This window comes from Equus caballus, chromosome 1, assembly GCF_041296265.1.
Source record: "Equus caballus isolate H_3958 breed thoroughbred chromosome 1, TB-T2T, whole genome shotgun sequence".
In the NCBI taxonomy this organism is placed as follows: Eukaryota; Metazoa; Chordata; class Mammalia; order Perissodactyla; family Equidae; genus Equus; species Equus caballus.
In genome coordinates this window covers 174414836-174432905 of record NC_091684.1, presented here as the reverse complement: position 1 = coordinate 174432905, position 18070 = coordinate 174414836, and the positions used below count along the sequence as shown (strand labels likewise).

The 18070-nt window shown below is 56.4% G+C and overlaps 2 protein-coding genes across 8 annotated transcripts in view; one reads left to right on the top strand and one right to left on the bottom strand.

The window, feature by feature from the left end:
- Window positions 1–18070, bottom strand: part of NGDN (neuroguidin) — a 62871-nt gene that overhangs the window by 1359 nt on the left and 43442 nt on the right. Inside the window, exons 16-19 of one of the 4 annotated variants that reach the window (XR_011428306.1) lie at window positions 17867–18002; window positions 5010–5113; window positions 4488–4546; window positions 1217–1292 (exon numbers count right to left, since the gene is read on the bottom strand). The gene's annotated coding sequence lies outside the window, so the exon portion shown is untranslated. Of the gene's footprint in view, window positions 1–1216; window positions 4547–5009; window positions 5114–17866; window positions 18003–18070 lie in introns of those variants that run through there. The other 3 variants (XR_011428308.1, XR_011428305.1, XR_011428307.1) reach the window with 3 other exon arrangements.
- The window catches only part of ZFHX2 (zinc finger homeobox 2), a 28231-nt gene that overhangs the window by 8626 nt on the left and 1535 nt on the right, over window positions 1–18070 (top strand). The window contains exons 2-9 of one of the 4 annotated variants that reach the window (XM_023622505.2): window positions 6360–8449; window positions 8747–9174; window positions 9724–9964; window positions 11183–11257; window positions 11682–11740; window positions 13441–13641; window positions 14096–14222; window positions 14417–17881. In XM_023622505.2, the coding sequence (XP_023478273.2) occupies window positions 6409–8449; window positions 8747–9174; window positions 9724–9964; window positions 11183–11257; window positions 11682–11740; window positions 13441–13641; window positions 14096–14222; window positions 14417–17881 (6637 nt within the window). In that variant the 5' untranslated portion in view covers window positions 6360–6408. Of the gene's footprint in view, window positions 1–5655; window positions 8450–8656; window positions 9175–9723; window positions 9965–11182; window positions 11258–11681; window positions 11741–13440; window positions 13642–14095; window positions 14223–14416; window positions 17882–18070 lie in introns of those variants that run through there. The other 3 variants (XM_070241338.1, XM_023622485.2, XM_003363554.5) reach the window with 3 other exon arrangements.

Here is an 18070-nt window from a genome sequence, read left to right as displayed (position 1 = left end):
GGATGTTCAACACACTGGTTGTGGTTTTAGTCCACAGCTTCCCTTTATCCCTGTCTCCTCCCTACCCACCCCCATCTTCTTCCTCTCAGCCTCTCCTTTCTCCTCATCTCACCCAGTTCCCTCATGCCCACCTTAAGCATCTTGTAAGGTGGAAGACACAGCCTCCTCCATTCTTCTCACTGGGGACAGGCCCCTTGCCCAATCTGATGCCAAAGCTGGGAGGCCTCAGTGTGATTCACTATTTACATATGCAGATCAGGACCCAGTATCCCCTCCCCCACTTCCCTACCTCTCCCTCTCCCTCCTTTTCTCTGCCTTAGCCTTCTCTTTCTTTACCCTCTATGACACTCCTTTTCCTGCCTGTCTATCTCATTCCCTGCCATTCTCATTTGCTCTCTTTTGGACAAAACTTACCTTGCACAAAGTAAGCACTCCCTAAATACTTGGGTGGGGGGAGGTCTAGGAGAGCTATGTAGAATTAAAATGGAGGAATAGGGGGCTGTCCCCATGGCCAAGTGGTTAAGTTCCCGCACTCCAATTTGGCAGCTGGGGGTTTCACTAGTTTGGATCCTGGGCGCGGACGTGGCACCGCTCATCAGGCCACGCTGAGGTGGTGTCCCACATGCCACAACCAGAGGCACTCACAACTAGAATGTATAACTATGTACTGGGGGGCTTTGGGGAGAAGAAAAAATAAAAATAAATTTAGTTTTTATTTATTTTTTAAAAAATTTTATTTTTTTCCTTTTTTCTCCCCAAAGCCCCCCAGTACATAGTTGTATATTCTTCGTTGTGGGTCCTTCTAGTTGTCGCAGGCCAAGTGTGAGCCCCGGCAAAGCTTTCAATCTTTGCTGTGGGATAGTGGGGAGTCTCTAGGCCCAGCAACCAAGAGGGCCAAGTGTGAAATGAGCTCTGAGGCTGGGTAGACTAGATTTAACTCCTGCCCACAAAGAATCTGCCCTCAGTTGAAAAGGCAGAGACTGGAGGATGAGTCCTGGTTAAGAAGGGGCAAGGCAGAAGGAAGTTGTCAGCCTACCTGCAAACACCCTGCTCTGTGGCAAGAGATGCCAAGAGAGAAGGAAAAGAACCAACTTGACTGAACGGCCAGTAGCACTTCTGACGTTTCCTCGGCCAGACTTCCCAACAGCCGGGGAAGAAAGGTCTCATTATTCCCATTTTCCCAGATAAGGAAACAGAGACTCCAGGGGTGACTCACCAAGGTGGCACAGCTGGTGAGCGGGGAGCCAGGACTGCAGCTGGGTCTGCATGAATCCAAAGCCCATGTTCTTCCACTGCCGTAAAGAATAAACCTCATCTAGTTAGAGTTTATTGGCTGTTTATACCAAACAACCCCCCTTACAAAGGGCACACACACTCCATCCTTCCTGTGTCTCTCCCCTCCTCTCCATGGCTGCCTCCTCTTGAAAGCAACGGGTAGAGACGGAAAGGGGAGAAAGATGAGGGCAAAATGAGTGTGGCAGAGAGCAGTGCCGTGGGCAAGAACTTTAGAGAGGGAAGAGAAAAGGAAAGGTTCAGAAAATCAGCTCTCAGTGAGGGAGAGGATAGACGGAACAATTGGAAAAGTAAAAGGCAAAAACGTATGGAAAGCTCTGATCTGGAAATCATTGTATGCAAACTTTAAGGAGACGTGTTGGTGCCCTCTGGCAGACTCAGCCGGGAAAGGAGCCTTGCTGTGTCGTTGGGTTTGGAGAAAAGAAGACAGAGGGGTTTCTGTTTTTTGTTTTAAGGAGCAGAGCCGGGAGGAGAAAGCCAATCTGTGTCCGGTCAGGCCTGTCCCCTCCTTGGTGATGTTCCCTCTGTAAGCACTAGGGAGCAGTGGTGTTGCTTCTCTCCTGGTCGCCAGACGTGGGAGGGGGCTCTACCCAAGGGGACTCCTGGCCTGCTGGGGGCTTCCGAGGCAGCATCCCTGCCGGGTCTTGCCTCCAGTCCTGCCCGGTAACCCAACCCACGCCCTGGCTCCTCCAAGGCATGGGACAGTCTCTCCTTCCTCAGGCCTGTTTCTTTGATCTTTCCTTGCCCTGCCCCTTGACTCCTGTAATTCTCTGCTTCTTCAGTCTCCCTGTGCCCTCCCTGTCTCTGTGGTCACAGAGCCCGCCTTGCAGCTTTCCACAACTTCAAGTCCAAGCCTCTCCGTCTGTCTCATAACATCTTTCTCCGTAGCTTTCTGGGTCCTACTGTCTGTCTGGGAGCCTCCTGGTTCCGTAGTTCTTCCTGTCCTAAATACTGTGCATCTACCCCCGGAACAGGGAGCACATATTGAGAAGTCAGAGTTCCTGTCCAGCTGTTTACGGGGTGCCTTTCTTCTCACCACCCATGGAAGAACATTTACAGCTCAGTGATTATGTTTGCTTGTTGGGGAACAGCTCCCTAGCTGAGCTTTGAAAGTAGCACTTCCGTCCTTCCCCTCCCATCCTGAGGATAACCAGAGAGCCGATCTGGAAGGAGGAAAAGGGCAATACCAAAAAAACACCCCTGTTTTTCCATTGCTTTCTCTCCATCTTCCCCTTTCTCCTCTCCTCACCCTTGTCAGGGAAGGAAGCATTACGCAGGGAGGAGGGAGTGAAGGGGCAGCAAGGGAGCTCTGGAGACTGAGGGCCATTTTGGAACTGGAAGATTCATCTCCGGGGATGACGACACCCTCGGAACTCTCCGCCCTCCCTTGGCTCCAGGCCTGCCTCCTGCCCTCCCCCTCGGTGGCAGCAGCCTTGTAATTTAAAGCTCTCTCTGTCGCCTCTAATGTGATCCTCTCGTTTTATTGACTCTCTCTGCCGTCTGTGGCGCCCCTTCACATCAATCTTCACTCTAATCACCCCGCCGCCACTGCCTGCTGTCTCCCCTAACCCCTCTGCTTGTGGGCCCCAGCCCTGCCTCTACCCAGGCCCATGCTTTTAACTGTCCCCCCACCTCCAGCCTACAGCCAATCCGCCCCCTTCCTCCTTCCCTCCTCCAAAGGGGGAAATGCCAGGGCCTTTGAGGGGTCACCTTCCTTTTCTCACAGCTAAGATGTGCCTTGAGGGAGAGGGGATGCCCTTAAGGACAGCCCGGAATAAAGGAGGAATGGCCGTGGTCAGAACAAGACTGGCCTGGGGGTGTAGGCGGGGGATGGCTTAGGCTGTCGTCTGGTTCTACATCATCTCCAGAAAGATGGAGTTCAAGCTAGGAAGGGCAAAGAAAGGGGCACAGAGATTCAAAGAGGGAAGAAAGGAAAGACTGAGGAGAGGGGAAATGGAGGGAGGGAAAAAAATTTGCTGCAGTTAAAGGTTTGTAATAAATAGTGGGTGATGGGAGAAGCACAGAGAAAGGGGCAGGGCATTGGGGGGATGCACTGAGGCAGAGATAAATTTGCAATTGAAATTCTTCCCTGAAGAGGAGGAGGGGTAGGTTGGAAGGTGGGGAAGAGATTTGCAATTTTAAAGGGCTGCTGACCCCACCTCGGTGATCTAGGTCTCACCCATGTGCTAGCCCAAAGCTAAGCCCCTTGGGTTTCTAGCCAGGAATCCGCTGTCTGGTTCCCGTCCTGGGAAGCAGATGCTCTGGAGAGAGGATCTGGAGCTTAGGTCTTCCCCCCGCGCCGCCCAGCCCTCAGCGACAGGGCCCAAAAAGACCCCTCTGGCCCAACCTCGACTCTTCCCACCAGGTGGGGCAGTAAAAGGGCGGTGGGCCCCCAGTGGGGGGGGTGACTGAATGTCAGACCCTCACAAACCTGCACACTTATCCTCCACCCCAAGGACGCCATGGGAGGAATACCATTCTCTCCCAACTTCAGGGCTTCTGCTTTCTGCTTATCTAGGGTAACCCCCCACTCCATCCAATTCCTTTACTCCCCTTTTGGTTCTCCCAGTGCCCCCATCCCCTCCACCCCTAGACCAGGTACTGATTTGCATTTTCATTAGCATGCTGATCCAGCCCCACGTGGAGCTCCTTAATGGCTTTACTTCACGCCTGGCTAGCCCCCCAGTAGGAGGAGGGAAGTAGAGATGGGGGCCTGCAGGCTGGGTGGAGCCAGACCAAGGTCCCCTTCCAAATCCAGGAATCTGAAGGTGAGGGTTAGAGGTGGCCCAAGGAAGGAGAGGCCACACCCCTCAGCCGTTCTGGAAGCACTCTGGCCTGAGGGCAAAAGGTTTAGTCATTAGAGATCTGCTGATATGGAGAACTGGAGAGGATGAAGGCCACTTGGGACATTGGGAGAGGCAGGGGATGGGGAGGCATGGGCAGTGGTGAGTTGAAGGGGAGGATCAAGATCAAAAAGTTGGAAGCAGCGTAGGAGGCTTGGGGCTTCTGTCAGCTGGAGGCAGCCCAGGAATACTGATTCCTAGACCTTCACCTGTACTGTCTTTTTCCCCCTGTACTGTGTTTTTTTTTGCCTGTACTTGTGTTTGAGGGACAGTCCAGCTGGATAGAGGAGCCCATGCCACAGCTTTGGGGTATAGCTCTGTGCCCTGCCAGTCGTTTTCTAGTTTTACCACCTTGGAGCTGTGTGACAATCAGCCGCCCACTCAACGTCTCTGTTTCTTGGCTGCCTCATCTGTAAAATAAGGTGGTTGTGAGATCAGATTAGATAATTGATTCAAGCATTTAGCACAGTGCCAGGACCATGGTATATGTGCCTTAATAGCTATCAGTAATATTATTACTGTTACTTATTTTTTTATCTCTTTGGGGAGGAGGAGGCTAATCACATACAAGCTACTGTCTTTCAATTGGCCAGGGAAATTCCCACCCATTCCACATGCTTGTGACCAGAGATGGCTCTGGAAGACGGCTGAGAGCAGCCGGTGCCTGCAAGCCAGTGGAAATTCACTGTGGCCTCTCTGGCAAGAGGACCTTGACTTAGGGAAATTACCTCTTCAGGTCATGGAAAATCTGAGGGTCTTTCCCCGAGTTCATTCATTCAACAGACATGTATTGACAGTGGCAGGCATCTTCCTCGGTGCTGATGATGGAGTGATAAATAAAGCAGACAGAGTTCCTGCTCTCATGGAACTTACCTTCTAGAAGGGAGAGATAAGTAAACCAGGAAATAGCTGGTCCTGATAAATCTCTGAAGAAAGTAACCCCTGGGGCTGTGTTAGCTTCTGTAGAGAGCAAAGGCCTGTTGGAAGAGGTGATATTTAAGCAGAGACCTGAATGGCAAGAAGCCACCATGCAGAGGTCTGAGGGAAGAGCATTCCAGGCAGAGGACACAGTCAGGCAAGGCCCTAAGGTGGGAATGAGCTTGGGGTATCTGAGGAACAGAAAGAGGGCCTGCGGGCTGCAGCTAGCCAGCCAGGGGGTGGAGAATAGGTGGGCAGGCGTCAGATCCGATAGGCCCTTCTGTAGATGATGGAAAGGAGTTTGGGTTTTATTCACAGTGCGGACTTTTTTTTTTTTTTGAGGAAGATTAGCCCTGAGCTAACCTCTGCCGCCAATCTTCCTCTTTTTCTTTTTTTGCTGAGGAAGATTGGCCCTGAGCTAACATCCATGCCCATCTTCCTCTACTTTATATGTGGGACACCTGCCACAGCATGGCTTGATAAGTGGTGTGTAGGTCAACACCCGGGATCCAAACCAGCAAACCCTGGGCTGCTGATACAGAGTGTGCAAACTTAACTGCTGCGCCACTAGGCTGGCCCCTCACTGATGGATTTTAAGCAGAAGGTAGTGTGATTTACATTTTAAAAGATGATTCTTTATGATGCCTGAAATTTACTTTAAAACAATACAGGAAAAGGAGGAAGTGGGTGAGGATATAGATAAACAAGATTGGCTGTGATGGTGACTGTTGAAGCTGGGTGATGAGTACAAAGGGGGTCCTTACATTATTTGATCTACTTTTATATATGTTTGGCGTTTTTCATTATTGAGAATTAAATGAAAGATCCTTCAGGTTGCTGGTGGAAGGAGACTGGATTGTGGGGCAGTGGTGGAAACAGAGGCCAATGTGGAATCCATTGCATTAGTTCAGGAAAGAGGTGATAATGGCTTAGGCCAGGACGGTGCTAGCGGAGATGAAGATAAACAGAGGGATGTGACACATGTTTGAGAGGTTGCTGTCAAACTGCACATGGGTAGGGGCAAGAGAAAACTTTCAGATTTTTAGCCTAAGCAACCAGATAAATGGTGTACCAATTTTTGAGATAGGAAAGATGGGGAAGAACCAATTCAGGGGAGAAATAGAGTTCTGATTTTGGGCGTGTTAAGTTTGAAGCCTGATGACACTAAGTGAAGCTTCAAGTTGGCACACGGGTCCGAGTCTGGTGCTCAGGGAAGAGGGTGGGGCTGGGGTGTCTGGAGATCACCTGCCTGGCTGGGTGTCTCCCCTGCCACCTCACAGCACCACTCTCGTGTTCCCCCCGCAGGGTCCTGGCTGTCACGCTGAAATGAACCCCCAGCAGTCCTCCGTCTGCCATGGCCACCCTTAACTCATCCTCTGCTGCTGGCACCACCCCCTCCCCTGGGCACAATGCCCCTTCCCCACCTCCGGACACCTCCCCCGGGACCCCCTCTGATCCTGTCACCAAAGATCCCCCTGCTGCCCCCTCCACCTCTGAGAGCATGAGGCCCTCAGAGCCAGGGGGACAGCCCCTGGAGTCGGGCTGTGGCCTCATCCCACCAAAGGAGACTGGGGAGCCCCAAGAAGAGCCTGGCTGTGGTGGCTTCCCACCAAAGGACCTGGGGGTGGAAGAGGACAAGCAGGAGGAAGAAGGAGGAGGGCTCCCTCCCGTGGACCTAAGCAACCACTTATTCTTCACAGCTGGCGGTGAGGCCTGCCTAGTGGCCAAGCTGTCCCTGCCAGGTGGCAGTGAACTCCTGTTACCAAAGGGCTTCCCCTGGGGTGAGGCGGGCATCAAGGAAGAGCCCAGCCTGCCCCTCCTTGCCCACCCGCCCCCTACACACCTCACTGCCCTTCACATCCAACATGGCTTTGACCCAATCCAAGGCTTTAGCTCTTCTGACCAAATTCTGTCCCATGATACCTCAGCGCCATCTCCGGCCGCCTGTGAGGGAAGGGATGGAGCCTTCTGGAGCTACCAGCTGGCTCCAAACCCACCTGGAGATCCCAAAGATGGCACCATGGAGAACAGAGGGGGAGACCACAGGGCACTCTTCTGGCTCTGCCTCCTGTGCCGCCTGGGTTTCAGCAGGCCCCAGGCCTTTAAGGGTCATACACAGTCTCATGGGGTGAAGCTAACCCACGCTCAACACCAGGGCCTGCCAGGCAACCCAGCTGTGCTCCAGGAGGGGGACGAAGGCTGCATGGCCCTTCTAAGCTTTCTGGAACCAAAACCGCCTGCTCACCCCCGCTTAGAAATTCCCCTTGACAACAGCAGCACAGTGAACATGGAGGTGAATGTAGGCCAGACCGAGGATGGCCCTCCTGAGGCAGAAGCCCAGGCCTTTGTCCCGCCTGTGGAAGAAGTCATGGCCCTCAGCTCACCCTCCCCACCCACAGCCCCAGCCACCTGGGATCCCAGCCCAACCCAAGCCAAAGAATCACCAACAGTGGCAGGTGAGGCAGGGCCAGATTGGTTCCCTGAGGGGCAAGAAGAGGATGGAGGGCTCTGCCCCCAACTCAACCAAAGCTCACCCACCCCCAAGGAGGGGGGCACTCTCCCCGCCCCAGTGGGCTCCCCTGAAGACCCCAGCGACCCACCCCAGCCCTACCGCCTAGCTGACGACTACACCCCAGCCCCTGCAGCCTTCCAGGGCCTCAGCCTGTCCAGCCACATGTCTCTGCTACACTCGCGCAACTCCTGCAAGACACTCAAGTGTCCCAAGTGCAACTGGCACTACAAGTACCAACAGACCCTGGACGTGCACATGCGGGAGAAGCACCCAGAGAGCAACAGTCAGTGCAGCTACTGCAGCGCCGGTGGTGCCCACCCCCGCCTCGCCCGCGGAGAGAGCTACAACTGCGGCTACAAGCCCTACCGCTGCGACGTCTGCAACTACTCCACCACCACCAAGGGCAACCTCAGCATCCACATGCAGTCTGACAAGCACCTGGCCAACCTGCAGGGCTTCCAGGGGGGGCCTGGAGGACAGGGAAGTCCCCCAGAGGCAGCACTCCCACCCTCCACGGGGGACAAGGAGCCCAAGACCAAATCATCCTGGCAGTGCAAGGTGTGCAGCTATGAGACCAACATCTCTCGCAACCTGCGCATCCACATGACCTCCGAGAAGCACATGCAGAATGTCCTCATGCTGCACCAGGGGCTGCCACTGGGCCTGCCACCTGGGCTGGTGGGGCCAGGTCCCCCTCCCCCAGCAGGGGCTGCCCCCACCACGCCCCCTGAACTCTTCCAGTACTTCCCACCGCAGGCCCTCGGGCAGCCTCAGGCTCCCTTGCCTGGCCCCGGGCTGAGGCCAGACAAGCCCTTGGAAGCCCAGCTGCTTCTCAACGGCTTCCACCACCTTGGAGCGCCTACCCGGAAGTTCCCCACACCTGGTAAGCTCCCTGGGTTCTGTTCTTCTTTCCCCTTCCCTTCCCCTCCTCAGGGCCAAACTCAATTCCCTCCTTTTTCCCCAGGGCCAGCCCCCGCACCTAGGTAACCCCCGCTCCCTCGGCACTATCCTCATTTACCCACATTCCCACAGAGCAAACCGACCCTGCCCCGTTCCTTCCTTGGGCCACTAATCCATCTCTGTCCCCTAGCCCCTGGCAGCCTCTCCCCGGATGCCCACCTGCCTCAAAGTCAGCTTCTGGGCTCCTTGTCCGACGGCCTGCCCACCTCCCCGCCCCCAGATGACAGCCCATCCCCGAAGGTGTTCCGCTGCCTCGTGTGCCAGGCCTTCAGCACGGACAACCTGGAGCTGCTGCTCTACCACTGCAGCGTGGGCCGCAGCCTCCCGGAGGCCGAGTGGAAGGAGGTGGCCGGCGACACCCACCGCTGCAAGCTCTGCTGCTACGGCACCCAGCTCAAGGCCAACTTCCAACTCCACCTCAAGACCGACAAACATGCTCAGAAGTACCAGCTGGCAGCCCACCTGAGGGAGGGGGGCGGGACCGTGGGCACCCCCTCCCCAGTGCCCCTGGGAGACGGGGCTCCTTATGGGTCTGTTCCCCCCCTGCACCTGCGATGCAACATCTGTGACTTTGAGTCCAACAGCAAGGAGAAGATGCAGCTGCACGCCCGGGGTGCAGCCCATGAAGAAAACGGTCAGATCTATAAGGTGAGAGTGGGGCAGCAAGGGTCTGGAGTGGAAGGGCATAGCACAGAGCCTTTGTGGAGAGAGAAGAGAGGGATGAGGATGGAGTGAGGAGATACAAAGTGGGGAAGTGATGGAAAACCCAAGGGGGCAGAATGGGGGACAAAGGCAAGTATGCACCAGGGTAATAAACTATTTGGAGACAGGCGTGGAGAAAGAGACTAAAGTGTGGACTCTAAAGAAGTGAATCCAATACTTTATTCAGCTTTTCTGTTGTTTGGGGCTGGAGGGAAGGGTCCGTGTCTGCTTAGTCCATCCTGTCACCAGAAGTTCAAGAGAATGGAACCAGATTCCATTCACAAACTAGGAGAGAGTCCAGGATTGGCAGGAGGAAGAGAAGGAGATTGGGGAGAAAAAGCAATAATACCCAGCTGGCCAAGGAGGAAAAAGGGGGGCTCAAGAGGGTGGAAGGGATGGGGAGGGTGCTACTGGTCAGGCTTTCTTGGGAAGGCCCCTGAGATCTGGAGGCATCCATCCCTTCTGGACCTGAACAGCCTCTTTCCATGCTTCCAGTTTCTGCTGGAGATGGAGGGGGCAGCAGCTGGGGCAGACCTGGGGCTGTTCCGCTGCCTGCTGTGTGCGTGGGAGACGCCCTCCCGCCTAGCTGTGCTGCAGCACCTGCGTGCCCCTGCCCACCGGGATGCCCAGGCCCAGCGGCGTCTGCAGCTGCTACAGAGTGGCCCAGCAGCCGAGGAAGGGCTCTCAGCTCTTCAGAGCATCCTGAGCTTCAGCCATGGGCAGCTCCGGACTTCTGGTGAGGAAGAGGGGACTAGAGAGGAAGGGCTGGGCAGGGAGGGCGGCTGGTTTGGGAGCTGAGGGCTCATGAGAACCTGATACAAGGCGGGAGAAATGAGGCCTGTGAGCAATCGATAGCAACTGGAAAGGAGCTGCGAAGGGGTGAGAAAGCTGGGTTTCAGAACTGTGGGGCTGCTGAGTGAAGGCTGCTGTTAGAGAGAAGTGAGGAGTCATCCAGTGATCCTGAATAGTGACCAGTGTCCTAGCAACGCTAGGTAGGGTGGTGGCAAGAGCTGGTCAGAAAGGAGAAAGTAGAAAAACAAAACAGAATGGAATCTGCTTCGAGCTGGGCCAGGCCGTGTGGGAAGGAGTTGGGAGCTGTGGGCATGGCCCGAAGGCAGCAGGGATGGGAAGCCCTTGACAGCTCCCCAGCCTCTTCCTGTCTCCTAGGAGGTCTTCAGCCCAAAGGCTGGGCTTAGGGTCCCCCTTAGGCAGCTGAGGTTATACCAGCAGAGACAGGGAATAGTCTGCCAGGTGCCATTGATCCAGGGGGTACAGGAGAAGAGCCTGGAAGGGGCTGTCAGAGGTGGGCACAGGCATCGAGGCTTTGTAGAGGCCAGCAGTGGGCGAGGATGAGGGCAGGGCAGCAGGAACCAGGAACAGGCAGCATTGACTGGTGCTAATTGAATTGCCAATATGCTGGCTGGAGTTAAGTGCCAGAGGGGCCCAGATCAATAGCTAACGATCCTGGTGCAGGGCTGAACAGAGTTAAGGAACTTTAACACTTTAATTAGGCTGCCACCGAAAATAAATTCCTACACATCTGTCAATTCTTACTTGAGTGGTAATCTCCTCTCCTAGCCACTTCCATTCAGCCTCACCTCCCTTCCCCAGTGCCCCTCCCTCTACATTTCTGGGCTCCCTGCTTCCAGGATCAGTCAAGACAGGGAGCCAAGTTTGGTCCTGTATCTGCCACCTACTGCTGGACTTGTCTCCTCATCTTTAAATGATGGAGGCTGGACTAGCAGAGATGATCTCTTAGGCCCAACGAGTTCTAACACTGTCATTTTCCCCCTCATCTTTTGTATTTCTTTCTGGCAGCTTTTTGTCCTCCCCCGCCTGTTGATTCATCCATCCGTTTTCCCCTCCTGGCTGCTTGTCCTGCTTCCTCTGCCCTATGTCCTCCCTTTCCTGATGCTTCATCCGTTTAAGCTGACTCTCCCTTCATCCTACACAGGGAAAGCTCCTGTCACCGCCTCAGCTGAGCCACCCACCCCTGAGAAAGATGCCCAGAACAAGACAGAACAGTTGGGTAAGTTGCTCATCTGGTCCATTTTCCCACATCCCTTGCCCTCCCCGCCCCCCAATACTCATACATTCTGATGCACATGGGACCTTGCAGTCATCCAGATGCCCAGGAAGGCCTCCTGTGCTCAAGGAGCCAAACTGATGGACGAAAGGGCTCATCAGAGGGAAGGGAGGTGGGTGCTCCTGCCCTCTTTGAGGACCAGACCTGGCCGTCCCACTAACCCAGGGTCAGCCCTGCTGCGCCCAGCCAGCCTCTCTGTATGGAGTACAGCTCTGGGCTTTCCTGCCCTTTCTCCCTTTCCCCAGAGCCCAACCCCCTACCCTGGAAGCTCTCTGCTACAAATCAGGTCATCTTAAGGGCTGGGGGTCTGTGAAAGGAGGAGGGAGGGCTGCTGGAGTTTCTTAATCTCCTCTCCTTTCATCTTCAGCTTCTGAAGAGGCAGAGAACAAGATTGGCCCTCCTGGAGACAGTGCCACCCAGACCACGGTCAGAACTGGGCTCACTGGGAAGAGCGGAGGGGGGTCTAGTTTGACTGAGATCTGCTCGTATTCTAAAGGCTGAAATTGTGATCAGTAGAGCTTTACAGACAGAGATTTCAGACTAAAGATAGACCTGATTTTGTCATGCTGTGACTTATTTCACTCCGAGTTCAACATTAAGAAATGCCACCTAGGTCCAGTACATATGGTCAGCACCATCCAGGGGGCAGAGCTGGCCCCAAGGGGTGAGCACAGAGGGGGATGACAGGAAGGGAGGGCAGAAATTAGAGGAAAAGGGGAAGAGAGAAACAGTGTTGAGGGTAGCAAAGATTGGAAGTAGGTGGAGGGAGGAGGGGAGAAGAAGAAGTGAAGCAACAAAAAGAGAAAGGGAAAAACAAAAAACTAGCTGCCGCCCAGCTCTTCATTCCTGTTAGGAGCAGAGAGACCACTAGACATGGTGTTCATCTCCTGCAGAAAGCCTTAGCCTGGATGGAACTGTCCTGGCACCTCCCTCCGGAGGGTATCTACCCCAGATGATTCTCCCAGACAGCAAGCCCTGCAAATCTCGAGGTCTCCAGGACTCAGGCCTCTGCCTGATCCAGGCAGGACCCAGGGGTAGTTTTGCTCTGGCCTGAAAGTGTTGATTCTGAGGGGATTCCCAGCCTTTGGTCTAGAGGTGCCACCCCATGCCTCAGAGCTCTCCAAACTGGGCTGCAATCTGCAGTCTTACTGCATTCCTGCACACTCCTACAGGAACAGTGGTGTCCTCAGTCCCTTCTGCCTAACTCCTGTCCCTCCTACAGACCTCTGCCAGCTGTCTGCTCCTAGGGCTAGGTGCATTAAGATGAGCAACTGGGTACCTTTCCCTTATGGCTATCCCTGCCTCAGCCCGCCGCCCTGAACCAATGGCACAGGGGGCAGAAGAGGAAGTGAGCCGGGGAGACAAGAAATGCCGGCTGGAGGTCAGGCAGTCAGGTGACAAGGCAGAACTGGGCCTCTTGCGGCTGCAGCTCCCCAGCCCCACCCCTCTGGAGGTGTGGGTGGGAATGAGCCAAGAGCCAGGCCAGAGTTTTCCTGGGCCACTGGGGGAGCTGTGGCTTTTGTTTACATTAAGAAGGGAAGGGGAAAAAAAAGGAAGGAAGGAAGGAAAAGAAAGTGGGAGCTGCTGAGCCTCTGAGGGAGAATGAGCTGGCTTCTGAGCAGACAGGTAGGGAGGGCCCTCTTCAGGAGACACTCAGTTCAGGGACGTTGAGAGGCAGAGCGGGCAGGGATGAGGGAGCCTCTGGGTCCAGGAAGTGCCAGAGGGAAAGGGAGCCATTTCACAGAGAAGAGACTAGCGGTGGGTAAGAAAACTAAATCCGGGGAGGTAGGTACAGGGCCATACTGTCAGCTGGAGAACTGAGGAGGCAACAGAGACAGGAAAAGACAGACCAAGGAAAGACAGAGAGGCCAGGATGGAGGGAGATGGCCAGACAAAGAAGGCAGGCAGGGTGGCGGCCTAGCCTAGGCCTTTGTCCCAGTCGGAGGGAAAGAGGGGAGGAGCCAGCTTTCAGGACTCTCGCTGGGTCCTGGTGATGCCTTCCTCTGGTGCTCACCCCTAAACTGCGAGTAGGGGATTGTGCTGTGTCCAGGAACTCAAAGGGCTGAGTGATGGTGGGTCCAACCCTTCTCTGACACCTCCTCCCTCCACTGCCCATGTGCCCCCAGGTATTCTGCTGTCCATACTGCAGCTTCCTGAGCCCAGAGTCCGACCAGGTGAGGGCTCACACACTCTCCCAGCATGCAGTGCAGCCCAAGTACAGGTGCCCACTGTGCCAGGAGCAGTTGGTGGGCCGGCCTGCCCTGCACTTCCACCTTAGCCACCTGCACAACGTGGTGCCTGAGTGTGTTGAGAAGCTGCTGCTTGTGGTGAGTACAGGCTGGGTAAGGACCCGTCCAGGAGGCCCTGCCAGGGCAGGGCAGGAGGGGAGGAAGGGGCAGGGGGGTCTAGCAAGTGTGTGTGTTGAGGAGGACGTGTTGGTGAGGGAAACAGCATTTGACAGATTTTAAGGTGGACTTTAGAGTTGGAGGGAACCTCAGAACTGAGCTTGTCTAGCTGCCTCTACTCGCCAGCGAGGAAGCTAAGCATTTCTTCCACCTCCATTAGGTCCTGAGAAGAGCTGTCCAACAGCAGGCCCGGGCTGCCAGGCAGGCGAGGTGGCAGCCTAGGCCCTCTCCTCTGCGGGAAAAGCGGAAGTTAGGTGGCAGGTTTGTCCAGAGAGGAGGCTGGAGCCCTGGAAAGAGGCTGGGCACAGGTGCAGAGCAGGGGGTCAGGAGTAGCGGGGGTGCTGGTGGGGAAGTCACTGGGTCTCTTCCCTTACAGGCCACAACTGTAGAGATGACCTTCACAACCAAAGTGCTGCCTGGGCCCACTCTAAGCCCTCTGGGGGATGACCCAGAGCCCCCCACTCCCGGGCCAGAGTTTGCACCCAGCAGAGACCAGGCATTAGGTAAGGAAAGGGACTGGAAACCTCACAAGGTGGCAGGAAAGGGGACCTAGGCTCTGGACAAGAAGGTCTGAAGACACTGAGGCAAGGATCGGTTGCCCTAGACATTGGGCAGGGGCGGCGGCGGGGGCAGGGGCAGGGGCAGGGTCTGCCTTAGACGAAGTTTCGTTCTCACTACACCCTCCTCTCTCCCCTAGAAGGCCCTCACCTGACCCCAGAAGCCAGTCCTGATCCTCTTTCTGAGCCTCCCCTGCCCTCAGCCGAGACCCCAGACAAGCCCCCGGGAAGCCCTGACCAACCCCCTTCTCCAGCCCCATCTCCAGCCCCTCAACCTGATGCCCAAGCTGAAGAAATGGCTCCTCCACCCGCCATGGCTGAGGAGGAAGAGGGGACTGTCGGGGAGCCCCGCCCCGCAGAGCCAGCCCCAGTTGACTCTCGCCACCCTCTGACCTATCGGAAGACCACCAACTTTGCCCTGGACAAGTTTCTCGACCCTGCCCGGCCCTATAAGTGCACAGTGTGTAAGGAGTCCTTCACACAGAAGAATATCCTCCTGGTCCACTATAACTCTGTCTCCCACCTGCACAAGATGAAGAAGGCTGCCATTGACCCCTCTGGCCCTGCCCGGGGAGAGGCTGGCACCACGCCTACCACAGCTGCTGCCACAGACAAGCCCTTTAAGTGCACAGTCTGCCGAGTCTCCTACAACCAGAGCTCCACCCTGGAGATCCACATGCGCTCGGTTCTGCACCAGACTCGCTCTCGGGGAGCCAAGACTGACGCCAAGGCTGAGGGGCCAGAGCGTGGCCAAGAAGAGCCCAAGGAAGGCGAGACTGAGGGGGAGGTGGGCACTGAGAAGAAGGGCCCCGATCCCGGTGGCTTCATATCTGGATTGCCCTTCCTGTCCCCGCCCCCACCTCCTTTGGACCTGCATCGATTCCCAGCCCCCCTCTTCACTCCACCGGTCCTTCCCCCCTTCCCTCTGGTGCCCGAATCACTGCTTAAGCTCCAGCAGCAGCAGCTTCTCCTGCCCTTCTACCTCCATGACCTCAAGGTGGGGCCCAAGCTGGCACTGGCTGGGCCTGCGCCCCTGCTGTCCCTGCCAGCTGCCACCCCTCCTCCCCCGCCTCCACCCCCTAAGGCCGACCTAGCTGAACGAGAGTGGGAACGGCCCCCCACGGCCGAAGAGGGGAATGAAGCAGGGCCCACCTCACCGCCCCACTCAACACCCAATGAAGCAGCCCGCACTGCAGCCAAAGCCCTCCTAGAAAACTTCGGCTTTGAGCTGGTGATCCAGTACAATGAAGGGAAACAGGCTGTGCCCCCTCCCCCAACCCCACCCCCACCAGAGGCCCTGGGCAGTGGGGATAAGCTGGCCTGCAGGGCCTGTGGGAAACTCTTCTCCAATATGCTTATCCTCAAGACACACGAGGAGCATGTCCACCGCCGCTTTCTGCCCTTTGAAGCCCTGAGCCGTTATGCTGCTCAGTTTCGAAAGAGTTATGACAGCCTATACCCACCCCCTGCAGAGCCCTCGAAACCTCCTGATGGGTCTCTGGATTCACCTGCTCCCCAACTGGGCCCTCCCTTCCTGGTCCCAGAGCCTGAGGCAGCAGGGGGCTATCCCCCGGAGGAGCCAAGCCGGGCAGGAGGACGCTGGCCCCCAGAGGAGGAAGAAAGCTCCAGAGGGAATCTTCCTCCCCTAGTGCCTGCAGGCCGCCGGTTCTCCAGAACCAAGTTCACCGAGTTCCAAACCCAAGCCCTGCAGTCTTTCTTTGAGACCAGTGCCTACCCCAAGGACGGAGAGGTAGAGCGGCTCGCAAGTCTCTTAGGCCTGGCTAGCCGTGTGGTAGTAGTATGGTTCCAGAATGCCCGCCAGAAAGCACGCAAAAATGCCATCGAGGGTGGGCCCATGCCAACGGTAGGAGGCACTGGGGGAGCCTCAGGCTGCAGGCGCTGCTATGCCACCTTTTCCTGTGTTTTTGAGTTGGTGCGGCACCTCAAGAAATGCTATGATGACCAGCCCCCTGAAGAGGAGGAAGAAGAGACAGAGAGAGGGGAAGAGGAGGAAGAAGGAGAGGAGGAAGACGCAGAGGAGGAACAAGGCCTGGAACCCCGGGCAGGGCCTGAGGGCCCATCACCAGAACCCCCAGACAAGACAGAGCTGAGCCAAGCAGAGGCAACGAAGCCAGGAGGCAAAGAGCCTGAAGAGAGGGGCCCTCCCTCACCTTGCCCAGCCCACACCTGTGACCAGTGCACCATGTCTTTCCCCAGCCAGGACCTCCTGACCAGTCACCGCCGGCTACATTTCCTGCCATCTGTGCAGCCGAGCCCTGCCTCCCACCTCCTAGATCTGCCCTTGCTGGTGTTTGGGGAGCGAAACCCCATGATGGCAGGCACTCCGCCAGTGCCAGGGCCACCCATCAAACGGAAGCACGAGGACGGCAGCTTGTCCCCAACGGGTAGTGAAGCAGGGGGTGGAGGGGAGGGTGAACCCCCCAGGGACAAGCGCCTGCGCACCACTATCCTGCCTGAACAGCTGGAGATCCTGTACCGTTGGTATATGCAGGACTCCAACCCAACACGCAAGATGCTGGACTGCATCTCTGAGGAGGTGGGGCTCAAAAAGCGAGTAGTACAGGTCTGGTTCCAGAATACCAGGGCCCGGGAGAGGAAAGGCCAGTTTCGGAGCACCCCTGGGGGAGTACCCAATCCAGCAGTCAAGCCCCCCATCACGCCTACCCCTGCACCCTTCCCCAAGTTCAACCTCTTGTTGGGCAAGGTGGATGATGGGCCTGGAAGGGAAGCCCCAAAGAAGGAAGCACCTGCTTTTCCCTACCCCACAGTAACCCCTGCTGCTGGGCCCCTGCCTTTCCTACCACCTGGGAAAGAGGCCACCACCTCAATACCAGAGCCACCTCTACCTCTCCCACCACCCCCTCCTCCCAGTGAGGATGAGGGCCCAGAGGAACCATCTAAGGCTTCTCCAGAGAGTGAGGCTTGCAGTCCATCTGCAGGGGATCTAAGTGATTCGTCTGCTTCCAGCCTGGCCGAACCAGAATCCCCTGGGGCTGGAGGGACCAGTGGGGGACCAGGAGGTGGGGCTGGGGTTCCAGACGGAATGGGGCAGCGACGCTACAGGACCCAGATGAGCAGCCTGCAGCTGAAAATCATGAAAGCCTGCTACGAAGCCTACCGCACCCCCACCATGCAAGAGTGTGAGGTGCTTGGGGAGGAGATTGGGCTGCCCAAGAGAGTCATCCAGGTCTGGTTTCAGAATGCTCGTGCCAAGGAAAAAAAGGCCAAACTGCAGGGGGCAGCAGTTGGCGGGGCTGCGGGCAGCAGTGAGGGCCACTTGGGAGCCCAGCGCACAGACTGCCCCTACTGTGATGTCAAGTATGATTTCTATGTCTCCTGCCGAGGCCATCTCTTTTCCCGCCAGCACCTGGCCAAGCTCAAGGAGGCGGTCCGAGCCCAGCTGAAGAGTGAAAGCAAGTGCTACGACTTGGCCCCGGCACCCGAGGCACCCCCTGTTCCCAAGGCCCCACCTGCCACCACACCTGCCTCTATGCCACCGGCCCTGCCTCGCCTGGCCCCGGTCCTGTTGTCTGGCCCAGCTCTGGCCCAGCCCCCACTGGGCAGCTTACCTCCTTTCAATTCAGGTGAGTGGGAGGTTGGGAGGAGTTGGACTTGAAAGAACATCTCCCTCTAATCCCCCTCCTTCTTTTTCCTTGATTCTTCCCATCTCCAGTCTCCTCCTGTGGACTTCCTTTGTTTCAGGCTCTTGAGGGAGAGAAGGGAGGGAAGGGAGCATGGAGGCTAGGTGGTAGGAATGGGTGAGTGTGTGGCTG